Source organism: Stylophora pistillata, chromosome 6, assembly GCF_964205215.1.
Source record: "Stylophora pistillata chromosome 6, jaStyPist1.2, whole genome shotgun sequence".
In the NCBI taxonomy this organism is placed as follows: domain Eukaryota; kingdom Metazoa; phylum Cnidaria; class Anthozoa; order Scleractinia; family Pocilloporidae; genus Stylophora; species Stylophora pistillata.
In genome coordinates this window covers 15,648,103-15,659,893 of record NC_142524.1, presented here as the reverse complement: position 1 = coordinate 15,659,893, position 11,791 = coordinate 15,648,103, and the positions used below count along the sequence as shown (strand labels likewise).

Sequence of the window (11,791 nt, the reverse complement as noted above, 5' to 3'; positions counted from 1 at the left end):
GCTGCAGACCACGACACGCTTTTACACCAGCACCTCTCGACTTGTAAGTTTTCAGTCTTTTTTAATCCTTCAGTTCACAAGTGAACCTCATCGCGAAGCTTGAACCTAAATAACTTCGGACTTCGAGTGTTCTCCCTACCTCTTGAGTGCTTTAGCCGCTTCTTGGGTGCTTCACAACAGTCAAGGACACAGTCAAGGCTTCTCCATTTGTTTTATGATAAGGTATCCGTTAAATTCCCCTGGCATTACTTTCAATTTTCAAAACAAACTTTTATTTCCAAAGCGGACATCATTATCGTCAGCATCATCTATACTCTCATAAAGCAGGCTACAATAAGCCAATCAGAATCCTTGTTATAAATGTCCGAGTAATCTGATTGTTGAACAAGACTAAAGCTGTCAAAAATGCCAAACCAAAGTTCACGATCTGCAATATTTCACAAACTAAAATAGTTTGGCAGGTCGAATTAATACTTTTGCCTGAAGTTTTTTTAGTTTAAATAAGGAGTCTGAAAGTGAAATGTTAAAGTAAAGTAAAGTAAAGCAAACTTTATTTACACAGGGTAGCCCATTCAGCTCTAAGGCTGGTATCCATAGGGGCCCTGTATTGAAAATAATTTACATCAAATTTCTAGAATAGATATATATGTATATATAATGACTAAGATTTTACAACTACATTAACAGCCTAAAACTACAAAGCTAAAACACAATTAAAACATAACATAGTAAATAAAATATCAAAATTATCAAAATTACGGTAAAAGGAAATGTTTTGCTCGGCGACAGAACGTTTGAATGTTTTCACTCTTCACAATGTTTAAAGGAAGTTTATTAAAAATTTCTGCGCCAGTAAAAAGAAAGGTCCTTCTCCCAAAATTCTGTTTTACTTTTGGTAGGGATAGCCTCAGACTTTGCCTCGTGGAATAATTGTGAATATTCGAAAATCTGGTAAAATATGATGAAAAGTAACTAGGAACTAATGAGTGGAGACAGAGAAAAACGAGTTTAGCCTTGTGGTAATAGCGTCTACTGGAAAGAGTCGGCCATTGCAGCTGATCTATTGCTTCAGATGACCGAGAGCAACGTGTAATAATCCGTGCAGATCTATTTTGTAAGCGCTGTAGTCGATCTATATCTTGTTGTAAAAGGTTACTCCAGGCAATGTCACAGTAATCAAATAAGGGAAGAATTAAGGTATTATGAACAAGTATTGCTGCCTCTTTTGTGACGAAACTTCTAATGCGGCCCAGAATACTAACTCTTGACGCCACCTTTTTACACATATAGTCTGCGTGAGCCTTCCAAGTCATAAAATTGTCGAACACCACGCCTAGGTATTTAAAAGTAGTTTCGCAAGAAATGAGCTTTCCGATAAGATTAAGATTTAAAATACAATCGCGCTCTTTATGCCTTCGAGATGTAAATAGTACACACTTAGTTTTTGAAACATTGAGAACAAGATTGTTGTCTTCTAGCCATTCAGATAGACATTGAAGATCTTGATTAAAGTAAAAAGTTAAATTGTCTACTGTTGGGCCAGCAAGATATAAAACTGTGTCGTCAGCGTACATATTTACAGAACAGTGTTTGACACAACGTGGTAAATCATTAATGTAGACAATGAATAACAGGGGTCCGAGGATGGACCCTTGTGGCACTCCAGAAGTTATAGCAAGCTCTTCAGATGAATGAGAATCAATTTGCACGAACTGCTTTCTTCCCGTAAAGTAGTCCTTAAACCATAGAAGGCTTTCCTCGCATATACCATAGTACTCTAATTTTCTGAGCAAAATGTCATGGTCAACTGTGTCGAAAGCCTTTGCCAGGTCAATAAACACAGAACCAGTAACAAGGCCCTTATCCATATTCAGGAGAATCTCGTCGGCGAAATAAGTTACAGCCGTCTCAGTTGAGTGCATTCTTCTAAAACCGGACTGTAATTTACAGAGCAAGTTATGATCATCAAAAAAACTTGCAAGCTGCTTGTGGATTAAACGCTCTAGGACTTTAGATACCACTGGTAATACCGATATGGGGCGGTAGTTTCTTGGGTCATCTTTTGAACCTGATTTATGTAAAGGGGTCACCTTCGCTTTTTTCCATTCTGCAGGGATAACGTTTTGTTGGATAGTTAAATTAAAAATGAGCGATAGTGGATAGGCCAGGGCGTCTGATCCGTCTTTTAGTAGACGAGATGGAATACCATCAACACCTGTAGCTTTCTTCGGTTTTAAATCTTTAAGAGCCTTTCTAACTTCCGTCACGGTGATCTTTCGTAGATTAAATTTTTCTGGGCGGACAATTTGCGGTGGCCATTTGGAAAAGGATCGCGCGGTTGATCGGTGGATCGACCTTAAATCTTCGGCACAAGAGACAAAGAAGCTATTGAAGGTGTTACACTTGTTATGTTCAGTGAAATCCGCCTGAATTGTGGCTCATATAAACACGCACGTTTTTTCAAATGACAGTTATTAAACAAACTCTTTAAGGAGTGTGTTTTATGAATGAACGGCGGCCGAATTCATAGGAATATCAAGCTGCTCGGGATGACAGTGTCATAAAAGTCGGCTGATGTGGCCCTCAACTCAACGCATCGGAAAGGATATCAGAGCAAGCTCATATTTCATTTTACTCGAAGGGCGCACGATTAATTTCTGAGGTTTGCTTCACTGTGCTGGCTGGAGATTGCCATGATGAGCTAGCCTCGATAGATCTCAACATGATCCCATTCGCTGTGACACCGTCATAATTTGTATGAATTTGAACAGTTATATCAGTTTGTTTAGATTTTCATCACTTTTTTGTTCCGTTTTGTTTTTAAACACGAAACTAATTATACTACACGAGTATTCGCTGTGTTTGATTTTTACAATCTAACTGAGCGTGAAAACCTTCAAAATTCGGACCGTCCATTTCGTTTCTGCTATCGTTACCATAATGCAAACTACGGTGCTTGGCATGTTTTCTGTTGCTACTCGCCTGCCCACTTGTTCCAAAATATCACTTTCAATTGACGAAGAAAGGCAGACATAGTAACAATCGGCAGATAGCGTGATCGCTTCAGCTCAGCTTCGTGGTTTGTACTCTGATATAGCAGGCTCTTTCAACCAATGACAGCGCGCGCTGTATCCAAACATAGATAAATGACTAAGTGTTACTGAGCTAAATAAGTACTTCATAAAACTTCATGGAAATACAAAGTGATGTTCAAAATCATCAGCGATGATGTTGATTGAAGCGCTACCTTTACATATACTTTTTTTTCCACAAACGTTGTTTAATCGATTGACTTTTCACAGCAAGGGAGTTATGTTTATAGAAAATGAGCATAGATAAAAGGGTGTTTCTTTTTTCTAGGTAGATTAGGTTCTACACTTTTCAACGTATTAGCTTTTCCATGCAAATAGCTCATGATGATAGAAATGACATAATTCCAAGTCAACTGTTACCCCAAAGTAGTGACATTTGGTGATTGGCAATTATTTTTGTAATCTATGAAGGCTTTTAAAGCCTTGCTCAAACTATTTTCAGTTTAATGTGTTTATTTTGTGTGCGAGTTTGTCTTTTGAAGCCCATGAAAGGTTTCCAGTAAAACCTTTCGAAGTGTCAAAGACCACTGACCATCAAAGTGAATTCCTCGTCTTTCTGTTGTACGTTTGCTTGCTCTTCACGCTTCTTTATCAAAACACGCAACAATCTGTGAGATCTTTGTGTTGTGGGAAATGACGTACTAAGAGTGGACGAGGAAGTTCTGAACTTCTTCGTGTTTACGGAAGAGGAAATTGCATACCTTGTGCTTTCGCTGTCATTTTTGGCAGAACATAAAATCATTATATATGCTATTCTGAATTCCGGGAATTTTTTCCCGTACAGAATGGGATTGAAAAGTGAATTACTGTATTGCAAAAGTTTGACTGCAAAGATTGCGTTTGCGGGTAGTTCAGAGTGGTCGTCTTGGATGAAACGAACCAAACCCAAAGAAAAGAACGGCAGCCAGGCAATCAGAAACAACCCTATCATAATGAGAATTGTCTTAGTGGCTCTAACGTCCCGCTTTAGACTGGAGTTGTGGTGAAATTTAGCAATGTTGCGTTTGATAGTGACCAGCGTTATTCCTTGGGCCACAAAGATCAGAACAAGAGGGAGGAAGAAACACAGGCAAATAACTGTCATGTTGTACGCTTGTGGCGAATTCCTATTACCAGTTACAGAGAGTCCCGACACCAAGGTTGCCGCTGACCAAACTACGACGATTATAACCAGGTATTTTGTCTTTGTGTATGAACGATGCTTCAGCGGCCATACAATGGCGCACAGGCGATCCCAGCTTAGAGCCATTAGATGAAATATGGACCCCACTCCGCTAAGGATCTCAAAGATATACCATATTTCCATGAGACCGCTATACCAAGAAGACCTCTGATTTTCTTCTTTGTGAATAAGCACTAGCCAACCAGGAACGGAAACGAGACCGACCAATAAGTCTGCCACAGCAAGGCTTGCTATTAGGCAGTTGGTGCGTGTGCGTAATTTGGCATACTTGATGAAAGAAACAATTACAATTGTGTTTGACAAAATAATTGTGAGAGCGATAAAGCTTAGGAGGAGACTCCAAACAACCAATAGTCCAACGGTAACTGATTTGTAATACCCTTCAAAAGTGACATCGTCTGTTGCATTTCTTGAAATTCCTTTTAAAAGAGAAATAAAATCAGGAAATGCAACTGGTCAGCAATTCTCCCCAAAGTAGCTTTAAGATGTTTTCTTTAAGCTTACTGACAACAAAATAGAGTACCTTCAGGAATCATCGTCTTACGCGCGCAGCATTAAAAGAAACCATGGAAAACTCTGTATCTATAAAAAGCTTTCAAAGTATACATTCTAGAAATAACAAATTCAATTTCGCACTTTTTGTTTTCTTAGGCGCGCGCAAGCCTTTAAGCACTAATGAACTTACGGTGTTTGCTTTACTGAATTACAAACCTCTGCGTTATCACCGACTCCCAAACAAAATGGACAGTATCACTCAGCAGATAATAGGGTGACAAAGTGTGCGAGGCTTTTTCGATATTTCTATTGGTTCCCGAGAAATCTTCATCGGGAAAAACAGAAGGACCATAAGGAAAATTGGGCAAAGCAAGCCAGTGAAAAAGAAAACTTAACCTTGATTTCTTCGGCTCGGGCTCTCTCGCGACTTTTCTTTTAATGGATTCTTATTTATCAACGTTTTGCCGTTTTGCGAAATGTGCCAGCTGAGTATTTCCCTTTTGTTATGCAGTGCAAGACGCCCTATAAACAAAATATGCAAATGAAATCCCGGACGAAAGCCCACGGAAAGCGTCAACACTCCGCCGGAGGCCTTTCCGGTTGACACCTTTCGCTTTTCGGTACAGGTTCCCCAAAACATTCTTTTGGCCCTATCTCGCAATCATTTTAAAAATTTTCACTTTTTTTACGGCTAATTAAACTTGAGTGTTTTCTTTAATTAGAGAGCAAAGAAAAAAAAAAAAAAATGAAAATTTTGACCAGATTTTATCGCCAATAACCTTATACCTCAAGAGTACTAAACTGGAAGTCTGGATCTCTTTGTCAGTGACACGGTAGCCTGTCGGTTAGCGCGTTTCTTTGGGGGGTTTTTCTATCGAGTTCCATATTCGAGTGCATCCTTAATTTTCCCGGTTTACTTTTGGCTCTTTTTTTTTTTTTCTGTTTTTTCATCCCAATCACTGACTAAAATTTCGAAAGCCTCCTATAATTTAAAGGATGAAACTCAGATAATTTTCCTTAAATATCGTAACTTTAGTTACGCGAATAAAACTCCAAGGCCAAAACATTCATTATAAATATTAATCACTGAAGGCATTTCTTAAGACAGATTTTAGTCCCTACTTGTAAATGTATCAATACTCTCTGACACGTTTTGTCTCGATCGAATTGGATTGAATTTTACTTTCGGTCCGCCGACAGTTTCAGGCCTTTGGTCAATATGCAATAGAAGTTGCGGTGAAATCAAGAGACATGCCAAATGCACAAAGTAGATGCAAATCCGAAATAATTTAAGTTTCGCAATTATTTTTGTAAAAGAAAGGAACGATTTTTTGGGACGATTTGTAAAATATCAAAGTATCCGTACCGAAATTTAATGAAGATATAGCTAGATGCTACTGTTGGAGAACATTTCCTTATCATAACAATTTATGGCAGCTTCGTAATTATTACTCCAGAAGGGTGAGGAAAAGCAAACAAACAAAACTATCTTATTTTAAATTGACTGCGTGATTAGAAATAGGAAGACAATCAGTTGCAACCACTCCTTAACTGCTTAAGTGGTTTTTTAGGAAATTTTCCCAACATATTCTGGTGAGATCTGAAGGATATTTATGGGATTTCTGTTCTTCCAGTCTTATCCTCGGTATATTTCAGACGTAATTTTTTTAATCAAGTGTCGCTTCTGTTTTAAGACTTTCCTGCGGAGGCTTGTAACACATGACTTATTTTAAGGATGCGTTTTATATTTTCATTTTGAAACAGCGGCTCGAGCAAGGAGTGAGGAACGTGCTTTTGCAGCCACAAACAACTGCCCGCAAAATGGCGGTAATCCTTTAAGTATTGCCGCTATCTTAATGGTTTTTTAATTGCTCCTTATCAAAAATCTTTTTCTTGGAAGTCTGACACAACAATTTTAACAACTATAAGGTTCAAAACAAAGATACCAGTTCGAGCGAATTGCTTCAAGAAATATGACGTGCTTAGCAATGAGTTTTTATTCCACACGTGTTCAAATTGACAGGAATTTACATATTTTTACCTGGAGGCGTGGGCTGATTTTTCATGTTGTTTAGTGATGCCAAAAGATATCTGTGATGAAATAAAAATAAAAGTGGTTAAGATGAATCGCAGTGGCAACTACATTGTCGTGTACTCTGCTGAAAAGTAGCACTACTAAAACGAAATGTCAACTTCTATTGGTCACTTAACAGGTAAAACTTACCTTAGTATGTGCATTAAATCATCTTTATACAAAATTAAAAATAGCTTTAAAACTTTCAGATGAAAGTTGACATATGCTCAAAGCAATTGGCCGGAATTTAAAGTGGAAGAAACATTCGAACTCACGCACTGAAGGATGTTATGTGAACGAACATCGATCACATACAATCATAGCTAGTAGAAGGGACTACTACTATGATACAATCCCCTCTACTAACTATGATACAATCTTGTTTTCGTGAGACTCCCAAAAGCGTTGTTGTCCACGAAATACCGAAGTCAGGCAATTTTTAATTTCACTGTTTATCGTCATAAAGACTCGTTTCCTATTTAACCATATGATTTAACCAACTTTACAAACCTAGTCAGAGTTCGGAGAGAATGGCTTGGGTTTAAAATAACAGACCAGCCCTCTTAGTAAAAAGGTGCTAACGACACCTTTGGGAGAAAGTTTTCTTTGTTTCGTTCTTAGCCTTCAAAGCAGATAATTAGTATAGTTGGCTCATTAGGGAAAAATTTGCTTTTCCGCTCCTTACCTTTGACTTGGAAGCAAAATGCCGCTTTTGTTTGCGAATGAACAGTATTTCTTAGTATTTATTTACTGTGTGATGTCGCACGGTGTTAGTCGCTCTTTCAAGTTACAGCAGCTGATCACTAATCCGTCATAAGGTAAATATTTAACTACAATAAAGATGTATTTCTCTCAAAGCTGCCGGCTAATCTATGACGGCTTGCCTTGATTAGCATTTGCGGGCATCTTTTTCGTGCCTAAAAAAGGGAAATTCTGAGATGAAATCTGATATCTTCTCGAGTTTTAAAAATTAATGTTATCGAGAATCGCCCAAATCTTTGGAAGGTGGGAAATGTTGTCCTTTTTTTCTGATTTGTCGAGAAGAAAATTATTCGCGAAAATTGAATTGTTTGCTTCTATGTCATTAACACTTCTGGCCTGTTGTAATTGTATGACTCTAAAGGATTCTTCGTCTTAGTAATTTTAGGACAATGACAAGAGGAAATGGTCCATTTCGAACAATCATCGTAAACAAACTTAAAATACTTTCTCTAGAAGTCATATCTTACATTCTGAAATGGTATTAAACAACATGCAAACGAGAAATTTCAATAATATGGATAACACAATTATGTTTCTGTTCTCAGTAGTTTCTTCTGTGCAATACTAAGTGCAGCTTCGAAGTTTACAAGTCCAATATCTCTCCTCGAGTCTGTTTATGAACAAGAAGGTGACAACTCATGCCAGTTTATTGTCAACATTTTCAGATGCAAAAATTGAATAATTAACGAGGGAAACGACAAAATCGCAATCTTCTCTATCTCCTATCTCCACCAGTTGACTCAAGTCGCAACGAAATGATGAAATACGTTATTAACCATAGATATGCATTTTTTTATTTTTTTTTATTTTTCTGTTTTAGCCATCTTTCCGAGCCAAACGCTGGCTGAAATCTGAGATTTTGTTAATCCGTAATGAACGCTTTTCTGCTCGTTTCTCTTATCTTTCAAAACCACACAAACGAAAAAAATCAAACAAACAAAAAAAAAAACAAAACAAAAAAAAGAAAAAGAAACGCAGACTTCCCGAAGACAAAACAGCCATTTTAGTTTTGGGAATCTTTGCCAAAAAAAATTTGGCTGGTGAGTTTTACCTTTTCCATCCTAATTTTTCGCTTCCTATTGGGAACACTATTTGCGTGAGACTGTTAACACTCGGAAGTCGTTTACCAAAGGACTGAAATCAATCGTAAATGTGAAAAGCACCAACGGATACGGTATTATCAAATCTGTATGAAAGCTATGCACACATGTTATTTTCCAGCATCGTTAAAAAACGGCTAGAAAAACTTATTTGTTACTTTTACTATTAAAAACTCTTTTCGCCTTGTTTCAATTGCAACCTTGGTCAAAAACTAATATAGCAGATATATGTTCATCCCCAGTACATTATTTCTCGCTTTGCTTCAGTTTAAGCCATAATTTCCATTTGAAAGGTAACAACGGGTAACTAAATAGCGTTGTTCAGGGATTCAGGATGTTTTATTTTATACAAGCGCAATAGTGGGTGTTCTGACTTGACTGTGATGCGCCTTGAACAACGAGGGACAAATTTAAAGAAATACAAAATAAGTGATGCCAAATTCAACTTGATCAAAATGTGTGATTGATTGATCAAATACTCTCGAGTTACGAAACTAATTAGAAAAACATGTCCGAGATGTGTATACACCATCGTCTATGTGAAGTGTAATTACAAGTCTTGAATTTCATTCGTCGAAAACTTTTAGCAATATATGCAAAGGAAAATGATCGTTGCTGTAAAATCTTGGGATGTTTGCACTACAAACAAAATCGCAATTGATTCTTAAAAAAAAAAAAAGAAGATAAACAGGGAGCAGCCCCAACTAGTCTCTGAATATCGCATGCATTGCGGTTATTATCATTTTCCTTTTTTTCAAAGTGCATTACTTCTTTTGATACGCCCTAGCATCAGTAAAAATATTCTCCAAACTGTTCTCAATGCATTTCCTATAGTGCCGAGAAGGAGAATTTGTTTAACGGTCAAAGCTCCTTTGGTTGGCGATCATTTTTTTCATTCTCCTGACCTTAATGTGTGATTCAGGGTTGACATTGGAAGGAGAAATTAGATGCTTGTCACTTTTAGTGGTTAAAGTGTTAACGATTCCTAAAGCAGAGCTAGTTTTCATGGTTTGCATTTTCACAACAGAGTCACTAGCCATTTACGCGTTTTTCCACGTGAGTCGTTGCATTGGTCACGTTTCAATGTTTCTTTAATTTACGAAGAAACAAAACTTTTCAACGATTTCTGTCTGAGTATTTTGATAACTTTGTAGCCTGTTTTTTTACTAACCTGGGAAATATTTTTTCTAAATGCTATGTATTTTTTCCACGATTACTCGGAAGTCGGAAACGGGTAAATAATTTTCATCTCTTGTTGTCGATATTTCGCTTCGCCGTTTGAATGTCAATATTCAAAGCAGATATATCCCAATGTGTAGCCGAGGACAAAGATTGATGACAAATTCCCCGCTGAACAATGTCAAATGGCGAAACAATGGTTCCAGTCAGATGTTCACTGCGAAACTTTCCCTTTATAAAAATAATTAATTGCACGCAGGATTGACAGCAGGTTTCAATGGAATAGAATCGTTACCTCTTTCAAAAAGGGTAAGGACAAGAGTGATAGAATTAAAATTGCTTTGGAGACCTTGAGTAATATCCGTAAAGTTCAAGTACTCTACGAAATTTCATTTTTTATGTCGGATGTTTTCTTGTAATAACGAATGGTTTTAGAATATAATTTTATTTGTAGAGTTGTCAATTTATTTTAAAACATTTGTTTTATATTGCTCCAGAGGAAACCATTTTAAAATCAATATTATTATTGATGAAAATGCATCTTTCAAGTACCAAGGACATTAAAAGTTTCAAGAGGATTAGGCTGTCGTTGCCTAGACGCCGATTGGTACCGATTTATTATAGAAAGAGATATGCTCCAGTGTGCAGCCTCATGATCAAATGTAAGGTACAAATGTAAGGTACAAATGTAAGGTACAAATGCACCATCATACCTCCAGATAATATGGATATATCAACAAAGTTGAAATAGTAAATTAGATAGATTGACGAATCTTCCCGCTAAATACTTTGAGACGGATTGGCGTCTAACTATACAGCCAAGAAACTAAAAAAAAATAGCTAAAACTGGCTAAAATGTTTGATGTTCTTTATTGTTAATCACTTTGATCATCTCTATCCTCAGCCACCAGGTTGTCACTGATTATTGATGCGCCCCTTCTTTGTATTTTCTGATATTAACCGAAGCTGATATTTTGTCATCTTCTTCATCATTCTGAAGGAAGTTTTGAACTGCTTTAAATATCACTCAAACTTTATGATTAGCCCTTGTAAGTTAAACGCTATAAGGAAACAATTGTTAACTTACAGCAGTGACGTCGAGACCCACAAATGTTCTTATGTGAAAAAAGAAGTAATTTTGTGGCATGTGATGGACAACTTTCCGACAGCGAGTACTGAGTATGGACAAACTTCGACCAGACTAAAGATAAATCACTTCTGATCTAAACGAAATGCTATTTCCTCACCTTAGTCCGTTTTTCTCCTTTCTCTGTTGTTTTCATGAAAGCATCCTGGTCAATCCTTCAAGTTTCGTGGCTCGCGACGCTACAGTGTCCACCCAAAAGACTGATGTGTTTAGGGCTGGCTCCTGAAGAAATTTAAATTCTTAATTGTTTTCCTTAAAAACAGGATATTGGATTTTTATGACACAGCTGTAATCATTATTCTTTCAAAGCACTGCTTACGAAAACAAGCTACAGGGCGTCTTTTTCATGGCGCACGTACTCGACCTGATGTTACTGAGTCAAGCAATTAAACCGGTGTTTGGGCATGAGTCCAATAGCTGACAGAATCGTTTGTTTGAGAAAAAATCAACGCAGACAGCGGTGTGATTTTATCCGATTAATTGAAAATAATGCCAAACTTGTTTCGCTTCAAGTCTTGTGCCTTTGGAAAAAAGAAGCGAAATTCTTGAATGACAGATGTGCTGCTAATTCGCAAAATAAAGGGTGTTAAACCGGTCCCTCTGTGTCAGTTTCTATCAGATTCAGTATTTATTGCCACTTGTTTTAATCAGCGAGGTAGTTAAGATTATACCGTAGGGGTTAACAGTCGAGGTATTTTTGTAAAGAGCTTTGTATGAAGTGTAAATCAGCCAAGTTTAAGGAGCCATTTCGGCTTCGTG

General features: G+C 37.3%; 1 protein-coding gene across 1 annotated transcript; it reads right to left on the bottom strand.

Annotated features, from left to right (window-relative positions):
* Positions 1 to 1,118: 1,118 nt before the first annotated feature.
* LOC111320960 (beta-2 adrenergic receptor-like) lies at positions 1,119 to 11,514 on the bottom strand. Its single transcript, XM_022923707.2, has 3 exons — positions 11,133 to 11,514; positions 6,812 to 6,861; positions 1,119 to 4,694 (listed from the first exon to the last, which is right to left on the bottom strand). Exons 2-3 carry the CDS (start codon positions 6,834 to 6,836, stop codon positions 3,610 to 3,612), a joined length of 1,110 nt encoding a protein of 369 aa, XP_022779442.2. The 5' UTR covers positions 6,837 to 6,861; positions 11,133 to 11,514; the 3' UTR covers positions 1,119 to 3,609.
* Between the last annotated feature and the right edge of the window lie 277 nt (positions 11,515 to 11,791).